This window comes from Xiphophorus maculatus, chromosome 6, assembly GCF_002775205.1.
Source record: "Xiphophorus maculatus strain JP 163 A chromosome 6, X_maculatus-5.0-male, whole genome shotgun sequence".
NCBI classification, from domain to species: Eukaryota; Metazoa; Chordata; class Actinopteri; order Cyprinodontiformes; family Poeciliidae; genus Xiphophorus; species Xiphophorus maculatus.
In genome coordinates this window covers 12,362,360-12,381,873 of record NC_036448.1, presented here as the reverse complement: position 1 = coordinate 12,381,873, position 19,514 = coordinate 12,362,360, and the positions used below count along the sequence as shown (strand labels likewise).

Here is a 19,514-nt window from a genome sequence, read left to right as displayed (position 1 = left end):
AGCAATCGTTTCTCAACAGCAGAGGGTCCATACTCTCTGTACGATCAAAGGGCTTATTTTTAGTTTTGAGCCAATGTGGGACATAGATTAACTTGTCAGATTATGACTCCAGGCGGACACCGGCATCCTCATGACTAGATAGATTTTAAAGTCATTCAGTCACACGTACCCCAGATGTCTGCGTGAAAGACTTTTATGTATGCACACTTTAAACTGCTGAGTAAGGTTGCTATAATAATGGGCGTCTGCCAATTTTTGTTTTTGGACAATTTTAAGCTTTTTTGGAGTAATTCTATGAAATTTGGCTCCTTTTTTCCCCTCCCTGGTCCAACCATGTCATCTCCATCCCGTCCTAGAACTACAATCTACAGAAAAGTCTTGCAGAAGATATTTCATTATTCTTCAAGTTTTTCAAAAAGTTAACATTTTATCTTTTATTGTGTCATGAGTGCCAACTTTAAACCAACTACTTTAGCAGCATAAAGAGCAATGTTTATTAAAAAGCTAACGTGACTTTAAAAACAGTCTTGCAGAAAATCACAGACAGAGAAACTGAATCCCACAGAGTTGTTTTCATCTGCATATAGATTGGGGCTTTCACAAGCTGACCCCCCAGGGAGGCGCTCTGTCAGCAGACGACGCCCTGCTGCCTCCCTTTAAATCACATGTAATCATAACAATCTCAAAAGAAAAATACAGAGCCCAGGCACAGTAACAAGCAGGAGTGATGCAGGGGAAAAACAATGCAGAAACCAAGACAGGCAGCACAACAAGCATGACTTCGCTTTGTGATAACAATTAGAGAGAGACCAATAGAAATCAAGGACAATCTTGTAATTTCTTTATTTTCTGTTGGATACCAAACGACGACCTTAATCAACCTGCAGCACATTTTTCTCTTTTCTGTGTCTTAGTCCTTATAATAAATAATAAATCTGGATCAGCTAGGAAAAGCCAAACACGATGAACTAGGCTTTGCTTTTAAATGAATAGTAAGCTGTAGCAGATATTAGTTATGTATTTGTAAGCTTACTTGTAATCCTAGCAGGAGCATGTACTGTAACCCAGTTGTGTCTATCAAGTGAAAAGATGAGGATGAAGTAATTTCTTTTGATTCTATACAAACATTTTCTTCAATATCATTTTTTTAGGTTGTATTTTGAATATTATTGTAAAACCGCTCCCTAACTTGCCGAATCAGGTCATATTACTGAATCTCAAGAGCCTTATATCTAAGAGGTACTGGCTCTTTTTACACTTACTCCTGTTATTCACCTGCTCTCAATTAACCCATTCAACAACATGCTCCTCCAGATGTTTTTTTAAAAAAATATTGGTTACTCCTTCTTTTGTCAATACCAGTTTTTTGAGATCAACAAACTTCAGATGAGTTAGAATTTGTCATGAAAATAATGCATTGAATTAAATCCATTTTTCATTTAAATTCTGCTTTCGTTTGTCAAATGTCATTTCCATGTGCTTTCTTCCTTTTGGCCGTAATCAGTTCCTGCTGCAAATGTTAACATAAGTCCTGGTGGGAAATCCTGCTTTAATTCGCTGCATAAAACAATTGTCTGGTCTGTCCACTTTTGTCCTTCAACAGAAACAAACAGAACATGATTGAATGTGGAGAAGAACCACTATCTGTTGAGGTAATGATTAAATTTAGCAAATCATTGATGCAGGTGCAGTTCAATAACAATCCCAGGCTGAAGAGCACAATGCATGCCAATTTCAGAGAAAGTAATTAAAGCCAAGAACTTATCTGCGCCGCTCTCAGCCAGCGGGCTGCATGAGGTACAACAAACCTGTAATAATCCAGCTGCAACCTGCAGCTCTGAGATTTTCTGCCTTTTGTTTCATAATCAGAAATTTTCAAAGATAATTGTGACGGAGCAGATGTTTGGCTAAATGGCTCTGGAGGCGCTCCAGCTTTATTCCTGCAAGCTTGTTCGCCAACATCCTCTGCATGTCAGCTCTCGCAGCATTCATATTAATGCAAAATGTGTTTATTTTGTCGTGCAAAGCACTTGTTTTGTATTCCGATCCAGTTCTTCCACTTTTTCTGTTGGTATCACCATGGACAGCTGTGTGCAGACATAACTTTTACATCCAACCATGGCAAGGAGGAAACTAAAATATGGAGGGGAAAAAGACTGAGGACTCACCAGAGCCTGAAGAGAGCAGCAGCATGAGAGCAAAAAAGATCTGATGCCCAGCTGCAGTCCGACTTAACACCATCCTGGACCTGCTGAGAGAGAAGAAAAACAAGATGGATGGGAAGGAAAACTGAATCAGAGGTGCTGCACCCAAAGACAAACTACATGTACTGTTGTAACTCGCAAGAAAATATTTATATTTATGCACAACAGTAAAATGTGTTCTTATTTCAAGACCAATGTAAGCTCTAAACAAATTGTCATAATTTGTTAGAATCCAGAAACATTTGGGTCTCAGTCCTGCCCAGAAATAGTTATATTTTCATTCAGAAGCAGGAAAAGAACATTTCAGTATGTAATGACATTTAACTTTGTTTAAAAAATGAGTCAATTATTAGTCATGTTACATACCTAAAATGACTAATATCCTCATCATAAAACTATTTAATACTTATATAAAACATTAATACAAACATTCATCCATTTTGCAAAGCCAATCTACTCAAAATCGCTGTGGAAATAAGTTAGACGCTGCACTGCATTAGATGTTTATTCATTAACAGAATATGACATCGGGATGTAAACGTACATCCCACCCAACAATATTCATGTTATCAGGCCAAATTTTGTGCTGAATCAGTCTGATGTCTGTGAATCTGAAACTCAAGCTGTACGTATAAATATTAATTTTTAATGTAAGCATGGAATGAAAGCATTTCAGATAAACATGTTAGTCTTACAGACCTCGTCTTATTGTGGTTCTGGTGACCCAAAGCCTCTGAACTGGTTCTGAATCCCTTGTCAGACTGATGGATGTTAATGAGTCTCTTTCTCATCTGTTGGGGCATGGTGCGTTGCATTTTAAGACCTTTTAGTCTACTTCCCTTAGCCAGGCAAGTTGTAATTAAGTCTGACAGTAATCAGGCTACTAAAACTGACTAATAACCTGTGGTTATTCACTCTCAGTTCATGATTTGACAAATCAAATTACATCTTCAATGAGTGTCAGGCTAATTGACTCATCATTTGGCAACTATAATTTGTCGTGAAAATATTGTTTAATGTCTACCAATAAAAAAAAAATGGTAGACATCATAAAACTATGATGTTGTTTCGAAAACATTTAGCCTGTTTTGTGGGATTCCATCACGACTATTTACAGACAAATCACAAACAAGAAGCTCTAGCACTCAGGATGTTCCAGACAGCACACAGCACCAAGGTCTTGAGAAACTGTGAACAAAAGAGGTGTTCTTCAAAGTTCTCCTCTCTCATTTGCACTACAATAAAATCAAAATTACAAATGTAAACTTTAGTATCTGAAGCACAATGCTGTTTAATCGTCTGCCATGTTTAAGAATTTGTTTACCTTTCTAATTGCTAGGTATCTGTAGGAAGGGCTTGCTGCAGTAAAAAACGAGGCTGCTGCATCTCTTCTGCACAACACTAGGAAAATCCTGCCACACATCAAAAATGAGTTGCTGACTTTGCCAGAGGATTTGGCTTGGTGCCTGAAGCTTTACAGTTCAATGAAGAGATGCCTGAGACAGGGCTGGCATGAAATGGAGATGAAGTCGGGAGCACAAGATCTGAAGAAAACGCAGTTCTGGTGTTTGTTTTAAGGTGAAATTAGGAAACATAAACAAATTTAAATTCTTAATTGACCTTCATTTGTGCCTTCATGTAACTGCACAGGTTGCAAGAAGAATCACACATTAGTCAGAGCCAAAATTAGGCATCTAGATTAGACGGTCTCAGTTTCACTTACATAAACTAAATAATTCATCCAAGACGGGCCTCTTTGCATTCACCAAGGTAACAGCAACACATGCCAACAGCATCCCTCATGCTTTGAATGACGATTATGCAACAGCAGCTCAGCTCGGGAACGACAAGAATAATGGTAGCTCTCTTTCCTGACCATGTGAAAGTTTAGTCAAACCTTCAAAACTAGAGCCGAAGTGTGCGAGTCAAAGGAGAGTGTTTCTCTGCCAAACTACACTTTCATTAAGCAACAATTTGTTGTGCAGGTGTTATTAGTGGGCAGCCATTTCAGCCCTCTGAATGTGGGTAAGGCGCCACTCTGCGGGCATCCTGGTTCTGGGGACCTCATGATGGGCTGTGACAGATTGGGGGCGAACCGTTGGACTCTGTGCATGTAGAAGACCTGAACCATTGGTAGATCATGTTGGGTGGCTGACAAGTGATTTCTAAAAGCCTGGAGAGGGTCGCGACACCAAGGAGTTTACCCGGAGAGTATTGTATTGGAGGGGGCGAGGACTGGCAGGGACCCACCAGCAGCTCTCCACAGTGACATTACTAAAGGTTTAGCTCGATGGATAACGCACCAAAGTACAACACTGTATGCTCATAGACAGCAACCATTCAGAGATTTGCCAGTGGGCATTTACAACATACAGTCCACTGGAGATGCAATCACACCAGCAGCATACTAAACCAGACTCATCCTTTGTTCAGGACGAGACATCAGATGTTGTGAACGCCTTCTTCTAAATGTCCCCCTTTCAGACTCTCAGGCACAGTTGTGTCTCAGAGGAAAAAAAGAGCCAGAAGTTTCTAAAATGCTTCAGTGGACTTCAATGTGAATGTCCATCTGACACATTTTTGTCATGTTCTCTGAATGGGACGCGTTCTAGGCTCATTGTACGAGCGAGCGAGCAGAGTGACAAAGATGTAAAAGGAGCTAACAGACGGGGCTGGCAGGCCTGCATTATGGCTGTCACTTTGTTAAAGCAGGACACCAAGTGGCCCCCGTGGTCATCGTGACGCAGGCACCAGGAGCCCCTCGACCCACATCTCCTGTAAAGCTGCAGCCTGTGGGAAAACGTAGAGAGAAGCCAGCAGGAGTCTGGAGTGCTACAGTTAGCTACTCATAAAAACATTCTTATCACCCCAACCCAAAAAAAACACTTACAACTTATTGACCACAATGTGATATTTACCAGAGATTTAAGCTCAACTTCTAATCAAGCTCATCTTGCTGATTCTTGCTCTCCAAGGACAGACTTGCCTCGTTTATTTATTGTTGTAGGTTCTGTCTTTTCCTCTATCTCTTTTAGCCTCTTTTAACTGCTTATTTATTTCATTTTATGAAATAAATCCTGACTTCAATCTAAACCCTTAAAGATCTGGAAGCCATCACCAAAGAAAAAAACTTCAAAATGCCACTGAAGCAACACTTCCCATCAATTATAAAAAAGGCTTTTCTAGAGAATTTTCTATCGATATATGATTCTATTCAATGAGCCAAGTAAGGTAGAAAGCACAAAAATGTTGAACTTTTTAAAATCTTTCTTTGTAAAAAAAAAACAAACTTCTAAAGCAGGGGTGTCAAACTCCAGTCCTCGAGGGCCGCAGTCCTGCCACTTTTAGATGTGCCTCTGCTGCACCACACCTGAACAGAACAATTAAGTCATTAGCAAAGTTCTGGAGAACTGATCTACACAAGGAGGAGGTAATTAAGCCATTTCATTCCAGTGGTTTGTACCTGTGGCACATCTAAAATCTGCAGGACTGCGGCCCTCGAGGACTGGAGTTTGAGACCTTCTACTTCTACTTTTTGTCGGTCTGTTGACCAAAATCACAAGTGAATACATTGAAATATGTGGAATCTCACAACCATGAGATGTGACAGGTTTTGCATGTGAAATACTGCAAAGAGTGCTACTTAGTTCGCTTTGACCAGCTGGAGGTCCCTTTATTATCCCAAATATTTTAAACTTTCTCCATCTGGAAATATTTCCATTACACTGAATAATCTTGAAAGCTCATCTTCATACTTATGGATTCATTACACGTAACTAAATCTCAAAATGTAAAAGTCCTGGAGTCCTAAATGATTAACGCAATTTGACATCAGTAAAGCAACATGTCTCTCCTGCTAAAGCCTGTAAGACTTAAGTGAACATGCAAATCAGTTTGTAAATACATACACTTTGGTGCCACCGGAGGCTGCTCCATCTGGGGAATTTTTCATTTCTCTATTTAACTCGGGGAAACTCTGATGTTGGAGGCCTGAATGATGCATGATTCAAGACCCAATGTTTCTTCATTGGGTTTATTGTAGGGAGACCGTGTGAGTTATGGCGCTTTGAGCGGAGCACATCAGTCAGCGGATCACGCAGAGATGTAAATGCTCTGTGGCAAGAATCACTTTGTTTCCTGCAGTTTCATAAAACAGGCAGAGAGAGGTTTCAGACATTTAATGTTTGAAAAAAAATCGAATTTGACAAAGTATGGAGAAAGAAGAAGAATGTGCACCCCCTCTGACTTTGGTGCTTCACTGAACAAAAGGAACATCAGCTCTTGAGTAAAAGAGTAAGAAATTGTAATCTAATTTCCTAAACCAATGTGGTCCAATGGGAAAACTTAATATTAACCTATAAATAAGTCATGCTACTAAAGCTGGACCTGCTGGTGTGTTTTGGATCGTCCTGCTGCATAACTAAAGTGCATTTCAGTGCAAAATCACAATCCTGAATCAGGATTTTCATGGTTGCACCACTTATGATAAAAAAAAGAGATCTCTTGTTACTGGCACCTTTTTTATTTTGGTAAGACTTTACGAGCAGATTTGCACTTTAGCACTTTATTTAGCACTGCACTTTATGCATAAATTAGCACATCAATAGCATCATTTGCATACTAAAAGTTCTAACTATTTGTTAAATATTTATTGAGTCTGTTCATAGTTAGCATGTAGCATTTTTTCCAAGTCTTGCACAGCTGCTCTTCAATAAGTCGTGTGACAGCTGATCATAAGAAGAAAAGAGTTGCTACTTGGAGCAAAAAGGATTTACAGTGCAGTGAAAAAATGTTTGTGTCTAAAGCCAAGAGGTAAATGTGTTGTTAGTATTTTATTCTTACACTATGCAGCTGCTCTGTTTACACTGAGGAAAATTCCCTCACCTCCTGAATATTTAAAATTTAGGCTCCAAGTGAAAGCAACCTGACCTACTTTTTGATTAATTCTGCTAATATTTTGATGTCTTGGGGTGATAAAAAAAAAAAAAATTAAAGTGTGATACCAAGTCACCCTTGAATATGTATTAAAAATTTATTAACTTTTACATGTAATTTACAAAATAAAAGAATAAATATATTATTGCTGTACTGAAGTAGGCTGTTTGATAATGGGTGTATTTATTTGTAGGTTATATTTGTGTGTGTGGGGCTCTGACAGTGAGAGATGTGTGGCTAAAAAGTCACACACAAACACTTTAAGGACACTTTTCAATCTCACAGTTCAACCTCCGACTGTGACCCAACAAAGAAAGCCTCAATCATACCTAATAATCATTTTCTCTTAATAGTAAGGTGTGTGTCTTCATGTTGCTTTTTGTACAGCATTGTATTTGCAACAAGCATTTCAAATACTATAAGTAACACCGATAGGGTAAGAAATCCTACACCAAAGCACGTTTTCATGGAGAAAATTGCTTTTCCAAAGACCCTTGTTGCAGAGAGAGTGGAGTTAATTCTGCTAGAAGTTACTTTGGTGACCTATGCAAGCACACCTGAAAACAGGGTAGTGTACAAACAATAACCAGCACTTTAAATCTGACATGGCGAATTGCCCTCTCTGAATAATTGCAGCCATCTTTGTTCTCGCCATTTAGAGGATTTTTCTCTGCACCAGAGCAATTCTAGGCACATGTTTTCCTCCTAATAATCTTGTTTATCTGTTAAAAAAGAATCTCAGGTTTAAAACTACCAGAATATTTTTTTATTAAGTTGTCTCTTCGTCTTCTTGCTTCAGATTTGACAGAACACGAATTATGGAGACTTAGGACTCTGTTTTCCCATAAGAGAAATGGTGAAAGAAGTTTAAAAAGAAGAGCAAATGCTGTGTTTTTCAAAGGAGGTTTTAATCCTTTCATGTAAAGAGCATGGTGACAACACTAAAGACCAAGATTAATTTGAACAACTATTAAAAAGTTCTGCTAAAACCTGCCGGAAGAACAGGAACAGACAAGAGTTACAGGAAAGGGTTTTTTTCTCTCCTCCCTGTAGGGAGCTGACAGGAGAAGGCAATTCCTTCCCTCTCCTTCTTCTTTAATCATATCTCACAAAACTATTACCTCCAGAGAGAAGCAGAGTGAGCAGCAGAATAGCAGCTCTAGATAAGTGACAGACAAAGTGGTGTGGGGAGAAGGATGAAGGAAGACGACTGAAAGGAAGGTCATCTTACCAACATTTTAAAAATAATAACGCTGCCATGATGAAAGCTTCTCAGAAAAGGCGCCTGCACAAGCTCCATGAGTCTTATTAATTTACATTTTGTCCGGGAAAAAGTAGGCAGCGGGTAATTCGTGCATAATGACTGAAATTCATGTTTTTGCTTTCACAGAAACACGTTTTGTCAACAAGTTCCAAGAATATGGAGGGAAATCCAGCCAGAGACCATATAAACCACGGTCTGTTTTGTTCCACTTCAAAAACAGAAAACCGAGAACCAGAAGCAAGGTGAACCCAGCTGAATCAGGTATTCACTGCATGAACACAGGTCCACAGCTTGTCTTTGTGTTCTGAATGCCAGCATGGCGACTAATCACTCTCAAAGCAGCTAATGACTCATGCAGGGTTCAGATCGAGGGAGAACTCTGACAAGATGCCAGTCCTCCCAGCTTAAGATTATACATGAAGGGTTGTTCAACGGGCTGCAGACAGGCCAGCGTGAACTCTGGCTTAATGTATGAGCAGTGAAACCAGGAGAAGGAGGCAATTTTGTTTCATTTTGAAGATTATTTAGCTGAAAGGTTCAAGAAGAGATAACGGGGAAAATCTCTTGCCCGCCGAGTAAAAGATGTAATTTCAGCACCGACTGCAGACGCAGCCTTGATTTAGACTTAAATTTCTGCAAAGAAGCTGTAGCTAAGCAAAAACCTTTTTCACATTTTGTCATATTACAGCTGCAAACCTTAATGCATTTCGTTGGGATTTGATGTGTCATACTGTGTCTGTATTCAGCCTTATTAAGTCTGTCTTGTTGAACCACTTTTCGTTGAAGTTGCAAATATTGGGGGGATTTGTCTCAACCACTCCACCCATACAGTCAGATCAAAAATCCAAGCTTCTTCTGGACATTTCTCATTTTAGTTTGGAAGAAGCTGCAACATATGCTAAGTATCTTCATCCCACTGCCTACATCCAAAGATTTATTGGTTCAATGGTCGTTTCAGCTGCTTTTAATCACTCTTTTGGTTAAAGGTCTACAAGACAGTTTCATTAGGAGTAACTGAAATATGATTTTCCTTTTACAATTTGCAAAGTTGTTTTTGTAAATGAGAACTAATTCTCAATCGGCTTACCTGGTTAAGTAAAGGTTAATTGTCTTTGCGCAACAGCTCAAGTTCAGTCTAGAACGAGAACTTCTCTGAATATCCATTTTCAAGTCTTCCCACCGGTTCTAGGTTGGATTTAAGTCTGGACTTTGACTAGGCAATTCTAACACATGAATTAGTTTTTACAAACCATTGGATTCTAGCTTTGGCTGTGTATTTAGTAATTATCCTGTTGAAAGGTGAACGTTTTCCTCAGTCTCAACTGATCACAGCCTCAAAACATTTTTCCTGAACTTAGCTCCATCTACTCTGATCAGCATGATGCAGCCTCCACCATGTTCTAAGCTAAGATACACATCACAACACCATAGATTCTGCAAAAATACAAGCAAGGACCAACAAAGCGCTAGTCACTGATGAAAAAACAGTTGTTTTAAACCAATTAATCTAAATACATTTGGTTAGGAAACATTATTTAAATGTGTGCCTGTAAATGTGTGAGAACGTAAAATTGTCATATAAGTTCCAAAGGAAATGGAAAGCAGTGGGCGCGATAGATCCGTCTCTGTGGAATTAAGCAGAGCTTGTTTCTGTAACGCATAAATCCAAGCAACTTCAAACAATTTTTAACCAGACATTTTATTAATAGGAAATAAATATGTCAAAACATAGAAGGGATGAATAAATCATTAAACTCTGATATCTAAATATTGATATAGATATATAAACTGTGATGTTGTCTTTAGAGTCAGGACAATTTCCAAGTGTTCCTATCAATATAGGACCCTGTCTACTGTATCCAAAGAAAAATGACATTTTATGGATTCAACAAATCCAGTGAAAGGACTTCTAATTAGCCTGTCTGCACAATGAGAGGCTTTCAGAACAGCAGCCAGTGGATTTGTTGGTCTAATATGATTGTTTAAAGAAAATCAATTCCTCTCTACCTTTTTAAGTAGGTGGCAATATCAGACTGAAAATGACAAGAGAGAATTGGGCTTTGTCTCAGAAAATAATTTAACAGAAAAATCCAACAAGGGAATGGGTCTGAAAATAAGCTGCAAGCTGGAAGGTATATTTATAGGGCATGTGTTGTCCACTTGAATGAATGAATGAATGAATGAATGAATGAATGAATGAATGAATGAATGAATGAAAAGCTTAATTATGATTATTTAACGTCGATGTTGAAATCATGAACCTTAACCTCAAACAAAATTCACATAAAATAATTTTTTTCCTAATTTCTTTGTGATCTTTTTCTACTTCAAAGAATCTAATCATTTGGTTAAAATTTCAATTGATTAAGTGAAAACTAGCGTATCACATCCCACAGACGGACTGGAAACTGCAGGAACCATTACCGTTTTTTCACTGTAAAAAAAAAGAAAAGAAAGAAACCCCAGATTATAGATTGTTTTGCATTTCATTGTAGATTCACAAGAATTTCCACTTTTCTGAATCAATAATATGTCTGTTTAGATCCTTGTTTATATAATCGTTTAGCACCAAAATTATATCTGAATAATTGAATACCACTACAGATCATTAATCAGTTTGAAAATTTGTCTTTGGTCAAGAAGACATTTTTGTCCCCTGGGCTGTATCGTGTCTACAGTGAAACGTGTTGGTGTTTGTTTTTGGTACCGTATTCCCAAATGACAAAAAAAAAAATGCCTCTACTGCAACTTTTCAAACCAAAGATCAATTGGATTTATTTTCACTCACTGCTGCAACTGGAGAAACCTGAGAGTGAATACATGAACTAATGCGTTTATAAAGTTTGCTTTTAAATGAATTTTTGCTATTTTTGTGCTAATTTAAGCACAGAAAATGTGTTTAATGTAATTAATTCATCTGGGGGGTCAAAGGTTAGAGTCCTGAGGCTTTTGAATGTCAATGAGGGCTCAGGTGCAAGAAGCGCAGCTATCACTGAATACACTAACTCTGGGGGTTTACGCCATCTATTTCTCTAAATCAAAAGAGATGGCCAAAGGGAGCTCACATTTCTGTCCCCCAAAAGAAAACAGCGCATCAATAAAATAAAACAGAACGATGGAGACAAATGTGGACAGGACGGTGGGACATCGTCCAAGAGCTCCACATCCTTAATGACGGTCTAACTCTGCCAGAATACAAATGACGAATGCAAAGAAAAAGAAAGCTCTGCCCTTCAAGTGTTTATCTCCAGAAGCTGGAGCATCTGCTCCTCCATACATCAGCACCCAACAATAACAGCTAAAACCTGCTGAAAGGAGTTGCTTCAAATCGGATGACATTAAAAAACATAGAGGCGGCGGCTGCTGAGCGTGCAGAAGGTGAGTCATTTTCCTAATCCCCGTGTTGCAGAGGCTGATTTGATGCAGCCTAGAGGAACTCTTTTCTTATCCAACTGTGAAGCCAAACATTTTTCTTCTCCCAAACCTTCAAGGAGAGCCGCAGCCAGGTCCAAAGACAAAAGGGAGGAATTCGGTCTTTGTGTGTTCAGATGTGGCCTCATCTATGCTTCTAATGATTGGCCTGTTGGCCTGCTTTGGTCCCTCCCTGTCTTAAGACTGAAGTTGACTGATGGATTGGTGCATCCAATCCCCGGTGGGTTTTGGCGTGAGGGCACTCAGTCCGAACGAGGGACTCGCTCCTCCGCATGAGAGAGAGGCAGAGTGTGAGACTAAGTCCCCATCCGGCAGCTAGAACACACCAACTAACCACTTATTCCCCTGTTTCACAATGTTTGGCAGCTTGATTACAGGAGCGTAATATTTGGGAGCTGTCCAGTGCTGAACCAGGGATCCTTTTGACTCCAGTGACTGGAAAGGTATTGCTAGTTTAAAGCATATTACAGTGAGCAAAGCACAAACTAAAAACAGATGATAAAATTCCCACGTCAGTTCGGTCTGGTTCTCAGTCGGCTCTACAGTGAAAACCTCGACAGTAAACCAGTTCACCAAATGAAATAAATTCTCCTTAAAGGTGGCGTGCTTATATTGCACTGAGCATGTGGTTTGCTCAGAGGTGAAGCCTATTTTGATCAGAAGTTGGCCGCTGTAAGTGAGAGCTGGTGCTCATTTGCATTTATATAGCCTCATTCTATTAGCTATTACCACTGTATTAGGGCAGGAATTGAAGCTATAGTCACATAAGTGACATATTAGTGTGAGCACCTCCTTACCAGAGAGAATATCAAACTACAGCTGAGTACTACTTTTGGCTTGTAGAGATAATACAACCTCAACAAAAATCTTAATGTAGACAGCTGAATAATCTATTCGCTTATGATCTATTTTGTAAAACTTTCTAGTTTTTTAATAAACAAAATGGACTACTTTTATTTGAAATACTGAGTCAGCTCAAAGTATTCTCCAGTTTACATTGGATAATCTCTACGCGCTCAGTTGTTTACAGCAGTGTTTTCAGAAAGTTTTTGCCGGGGTTAGTCAAATGGGAGCCACTTGAACAACCTGAGGATAGCATGACATCAGTTTTATTGCTTACATGCTGTTGTCATGTATCAGCTGGAGACAGGCAGGATAATGAGCCACTGATATCTTTTAAAAATTTCATACAGTCAAAGTAAACAAATGAGTACATGTACAGCTTCTAAAGACATCTGCTATCCTGTCTTAGTTATCTTTATAAAAAGATACCTCCACCTATTGTGGATTCAGGAATCACCTATCCGCAGATTTTTCTGTGGAATGTAACTCCAAATTATTCTGCAAAACCGATCTGTTCGTGGATTTGTTTTTTCATAGAGCATATCTAAAATATTCAAAGGTAACGTTGCTTGGGAAGCTGAATTATGTAATGCTGCTTGACGTATTAATGGTTGGTTTTTACAGAGCAGGATTTCTGATAATATGCCACTGTGTTGAGTTTTGAACAAACTTGAGTCCTCTATTCCTCTGCCTTACCACACCCACTTACAAAGATGTAACAAAGACTTTAAACTTGACTTAGACGTATGCTTTGCTTCAATGCTGAACAGTTCAAAGTTAGCTCCTCTGGGTTGCCGTAGTGTACACAATGATTGGTTGTCATAGTATCGCTCCGGAGCGCAGGTCATTAACCAGAGCAGTAAATAAATCACCGCTGTGAAAAAGATGCACACATTTTCCTGTAAAAAGGTGTTTGATTTATTAACCTGGAATGTTTCCAGTTCATTGGACAACAATACTTCATAACAATCTGTTTCTGAACACTTTCAAAAAGGACTTTGGGTCATTTCAGCATTTTCAAAACCAAACAAATTTAACACATTTATGAGCTCTGACTCTCTTGCTCTAGGGGCCATCATAAAGACACACATCAGAACACAGCACTTCCTTTTGCATTTATTTATAAAATAAAACGTCCCTGTGATCGACTCAACACGTCATACTTCATTCCTTGTTTTGTAATTTTATCAGCTACCTCAAAGCATTTGTTGTTCAGACTTAACAAGGCTTTTAATTGCATGGTTTCCAAACAATCTTTGAAATCCTTTAATTCAAACGAAGAGAGAAACTAAAATTGTCCACAAGGGTAAACAAACGTCAACAATGGATTACAAAGATTGTAGGTCCTTAATAACAAAAGCCAATCCCCTTTAATTTTATTCAGAAAATCAATATTAGATGGTGTTATAAGTTATCTTTGAACATGAAAGCATGTTCATATATTCCCTTTTAATTTACAAAATAATTCACAATCAGCCTTTTTGAAAGCTGAGTTGAATGTTCCAAAAAAGATGAAGCTGTTGAATGTTTTATGTGCTCAATTATTATAAAGATTTGAATTTATAACCTGCAGCAATTATGAGTTTAGGCAGAATAAACAGCACAATTTCAGGGAACATCTCTAGCTTTTCCAGAGAAAAAACTGAATGTGTTTATTTTCAAAACCAATCAGCAAATTGGACAACAAATAAGAGTAAAATTCTTTCCGTCTGCTTGAAAAATGATCGAAAGTCGACATTTAAGTTCCTCGTGATAAATGATTAACTAACAGCTCCGCAGTGTCTCGAAGGATTTGACGAAGCTCTTCCACGTTCCACTCACTGCTCCAAACTGACTCCAGGCGGTGCCGAGTCAGACATGATGCAGTAAACCAAGGGTGAGAAGATGCAAAGTGAGCAGCAACATGATGAACGGCTGGAATAAGCGGGTACTCTATTTGAGAATCGGAGCTTTCTTCTTCCTTTTTAACTGTGCTCTCTGATGCGTCTGCTCCCATGCACTCATCTGCAAACTTGGTTTATCACACATGCAAACTGCTGCACCCATGCCAGGTTCCATCGAAGCTAATTCTCTAATTGCTATATGCTCTCATTAACACACGTGGACAGGAAGAAGATGCATTTTGGCCCTTCCTTGCCTTATTCCTGGATGTGGTCTCATCCTGGAGGCTCCACCTCCCCGTCCCTGTGTCACCCCCTCACATGCATACATATCGCCTGAGCTCCAGCTCCTCTCCAATGTACCACTTCCTTGTTAACCTTGTCTCTCTTTGTGTCGCTGACACACAGCCAGCGGTGGGCGTGCTAACAGGGGCAGCAGGAGGAAGACAACACTTGGACTTCTCCAGACTGAAGTGGTAAATGGAAACAGAATAGGCTTTTATTGGTCGACGGGAGGTCTCTCATATTCACAGACAATACAGCTCATTTGTCAAGGTGACCTGATGTGTTCTTCCCCTCCGCTGGTGATTTGTACATGCCGGGGTTTGTTTACAGAGGGGCTCTCATCAATGAGGTGGGATGAATGTCCTCTCGGCACCACAGAATCAATCTTTTTTTTTCCCCGTCGTTTGCTCGCTTTATGTGGCGTTCCTGCATTTCACGATTATTCAGAACTAATAAAAAGTTGGTTTGGTGAGACATGAGGTGGTTTGTAATCATCCAGGGTGAGTGGTGCAAGTGTTAGCTCTGAGGGTGGCTCGATGGGACGTCTGATGTTGGTACTTCCTCTGCAACATGTTGCCTGTTGATTTAAACTACTACAGATTCGGGAAACTCAGGGGCACAAAAAAGAGGGGTTCAGGAGTGCCTAGTGCCCCTCCTTACGTATTTGATGTCCCCATTGCCTGGCTATACAGCATTATATGAAAAAATATATATTTTTAGGAACATAAGTTTAACAGAAAAAAAACATGAGTTGATATGACTTCTAACATGTCTATATTTATCTAAAGATGCATATGACATTATTTTTTCCTTTTTAGAAACATTTAAATCTCCCTGTTCTCTGGAAGAACATTTATTGTAAAGAAAACTCTCTTACTTACTTTTCCAGTAAATTTTAAGTCTAAATTAATGGATTTAAGTCGTTCATAGAGTTCAAATAGGCTACTGCAAGAGCGGGATTTCATTTTGGAGCATCAGAGTAAAATGGGTGAATACAAATTCACACCACACTTTTTGGATTTTTACTGGATGGTTGCATATAAAAAAAATGTAAACTGTGCATACTCTTTCTTTGTTTTCTTTCATTTTGATTTATATCTGGCTTCACGTTGCCATCTCATGTGCACAAACCATAATTTATCAATGAGGAGGGGCTGAGGATGCAACTTCAATCCCCAAGAGCCTGTGTGCTTCAGAGGTTAAAAAAAGAGTCCTGCACAACCTGATGACATGCTGAGGATGTAATTCAGTCATTTGAATCAGGTGTGTTGGAGCAGGAAGATATCGAAAACATTGGCATAAATACTTTATTAAACAGTTTTACCCTCTAATAATTCATTAAAATCAGTCTTTAGCCAATCAAATTTGAACTTTTTGTTGAAATCCGATTGGTTGCCCCGTGGCAGTTTTCGCCTGAATGGCGCCTTGAGCAAGTCTCTCCTTCTGCCACCCTCCAAGCTACTGAAACTGAGAAATTGAAATTGATATTCTGCTACTCAAGATGTCAGCTCCCCGCTGACGGTACATGCCTAAAAGCAACAGAAAACCTGTTCAGTGCACAACTGACAGATCTCATATATATATATATATATATATATATATATATATATATATATATATATATATATATATATTTGTATAACCCTCTCCTTTCCCCTACAAATGCTGCCATGTGCAACTGCCCAAAATAGCCAACTTTAAAACCAAACCTCAACATTATTAGTGACCACCAACCTATGGCCACTCCTTACAAAAAAGAAAACCTTTCTGTTGTTGCCCTGAGAGGAACACCTGTTCAAGTGTTCAGATCTGCTTTTAAAGCATAAACCAGCAGAAATCACCACTTTTGATTCCCCCTGTCATCGAAGAAGAAATGCAGATGGGTTATTGCTCTCTTGAGAGAGAGCTAAGTAAGGACGCGCTAACAAGGTAACTTGCTGGGTCGATGATTAATGCATGGAGCTACACAGGTCATAAATATAGTCCAATATTAAAAGCTCTGAGTTCTGAATAATTGAAGACATCCCAAACTGTGTGATTTGTGGGCGTGTGGAAAGCTCATGCCGTGATTGCGCGATGTTGATTGTTCCACATGAAAGAAAAAAAAAAGACTTCTTTTTTAATTCGTTGAAATTTGTAGTTTTTGTTTCAACTCAACTTGCTCCAGAAGAGTGTTTTTCATACATCGCTGTCTAAGAATGTCAAACCACTTTTAAAAAAAATAAAATAAAATGCTCTGAAAGCGCACGATGAGAGAGAGGCAGGCGCCTCCGGTCACTTGAAGGCTTGAGCAATGACACACTGACCAAATGACTTGATTTCATAAAGCATGCGGGAGGTGAATACTGATTCCCAGATTCTTACCGTATGTGTGACAGAAAAGATGCGTCTCGCTGGTGCAATCCTCAGGAATGTCAGGAGGAAGCTTTGCGCCTCGGAGCAGGTGCTCTAACCAAAAGCCCCGAGCGGCTGCACAAACCGACGAATTAGGCTCGAAACAGCACTTTGCAGCTGCAGAAAAAAAAAAAACCCCGAGCTGAGTGCGTGCACTAGGCGCTCCGGGAATTTTCTCCCCGCCACACACACACACACATACACACACTTTTCACTCTTTTCTCATCGTAATTTTTTCCTTGCTGAGAAGATACGCGCCGGTCATCCCAGCAGACGCTGTTATCTGCTAGATCAGATACAGAGAAGAGAGAGAGAGAGAGAGAGAGAGAGAGAGGAGAGAGAGAGAGAGAGAGAGAGAGAGAGGAGAGAGAGAGAGAGAGGGAGAGAGAGAGAGAGAGAGAGAGAGAGAGAGAGAGAGAGAGAGAGAGAGAGAGAGAGAGAGAGAGAGAGAGAGAGAGAGAGAGAGAGAGAGAGAGAGATGCTCCATCCGTCTCCCTCCGCACCGGTAGGGAGAGAGGCAGAATCGGGCTGAACAAAGAGGCAAGCGGGGGCAGCCAGACGCAGCGCCCCCTTTCCAAGAGGTGATGGAGAGGGAGAGAGAGTGGGGGTGGACTTTATGAGACCATAATCCGATTCCTACATAAACCCCAAACGCTGATCTAGTCTCTGAGCAAAGAAAGTAGAATTTCCCCCCCCCCCATGAGATTACAGTGACCATCCCCTGAACCCCACTGATGTCTCTTCTTCATATAATTTTTATACACATCCACCAAGTGACACATCTAATCTCATGTTTCTGCCAGTCTCCTTCGTTAATAAGACAGAAACCAAACATCTTGTTGCATTTTTTTTTCCAGCTGCAGTGTGCAGAAGTAACTGTTTTCAATAACGCTGAGCAGATTTAAGTGTAACACATCTGTCACGGATGCATCTCCAAATCTGCCCAAATCTCAGAGCTGCAGCTGTGTTCGTGCAGCCTCATGCAACCAGCAGCATCTTTCATCTCAACGCTGAGGACTCACTGTAAGGCTGCCTGACCACAGGTTGAGCCTCCAACACTGATTTCTGTCGGTGATAAAGTGAGGGAGAAGTGCAGAACTCTGCTCCTCTTTGTTATTCATCAGGTCTGCAGTTTTTCCGGATGGCTTTAAATAATGCATCTTTCCCCTGTGAGACTGAGACAGGAGTTGGTTTTGGAACAGATTCTTAATAATCAGTAATCGCAAAAATGGTTTTCATTGACTTATGTGACGTGTTTGTGCTTTGCAGGAAAGGGAAATTCTTCTGTTAGATCAGGGGTCTCAAACTCCAGTCCTTGAGGGCCTCAGACCTACAGTTTTTAGATGCGCCACAGGTACAAAACGCTGGAATGAAATGGCTTAATTACCTCCTTCTTGTGTAGATCAGTTCTCCGAGCCTTGCTAATGACCTAATTATTCTATTCAGGTGTGGTGCAGCAGAGGCACATCTAAAAGTTGCAGGACTGCGGCCCTCGAGGACTGAAGTTTGAGACCCCTGTGTTAGATGTTAATAAAAACCTATTGGTCATTTTAAGCTGATTTTGACTCTGCTGACCTTCTGCTCCTTATCTTATTGAACAATCAGTCTGAATTGACAGTTTCTCTCCGCTTGATATTTTTAGAACATACCCAATAACATTTTATGGCCAGTATCAAGATAAATCATATGAAGTGGTTTTAGGTTTAGGCGGTGCAAGCCGAGGGAGGTTCCTGGTTCAGATATATTTCATTGTCTGTGTGAAGAAATGCTTCTTCATTCTGACCTGATTCATTGCAGATCTGTCTGTTTGCGTGGGCTTGTGTCTTGTGGGAAGGTGAATTTCAGACTTTGCAGAAACCTGACTGACTTTCAGCTGGAAAACAGTCACTATAAAATGTCCTGCTTCTGTACTTTTCTTTAAAGCACCAACATCATCACTATACACTTACCAACCACTTTATTAGGTATACCTTGCTAGTACTGGGTTGGCCCCCCTTTTTGCCTTCAGAACTTCCTTATCGTTTGTGGCAGAGATTCAACAAGGTACTGGAATCATTCCTCAGAGAGTCTGGTCCATATTGACATGATAGCATCACGCAGTTGCTGCAGATTGGTCGGCTACACACCCATGATGCGAATCTCCCGTTCCATCACATCCCAAAAGCTACTCTATTGGACTGAGATCTGGTGATTAGGGTGGAGGCCAATCGACTACAATCAGCTCATTGGCATGTTCAGGAAACCAGTCTGAGATTATTTGTGCTTTATGACATGGAG

General features: G+C 39.8%; 1 protein-coding gene across 2 annotated transcripts in view; it reads right to left on the bottom strand.

Moving 5' to 3' along the window:
- Positions 1 to 17,544, bottom strand: part of LOC102226112 (neurocan core protein-like) — a 50,978-nt gene extending 33,434 nt beyond the window's left edge. The window contains exons 1-2 of one of the 2 annotated variants that reach the window (XM_023335208.1): positions 17,208 to 17,544; positions 2,169 to 2,251 (exon numbers count right to left, since the gene is read on the bottom strand). In XM_023335208.1, the coding sequence (XP_023190976.1) occupies positions 2,169 to 2,241 (73 nt within the window). In that variant the 5' untranslated portion in view covers positions 2,242 to 2,251; positions 17,208 to 17,544. The remainder of the gene's footprint in view (positions 1 to 2,168; positions 2,252 to 17,207) is intronic. The other variant, XM_023335209.1, reaches the window with a different exon arrangement.
- Positions 17,545 to 19,514: the final 1,970 nt, after the last annotated feature.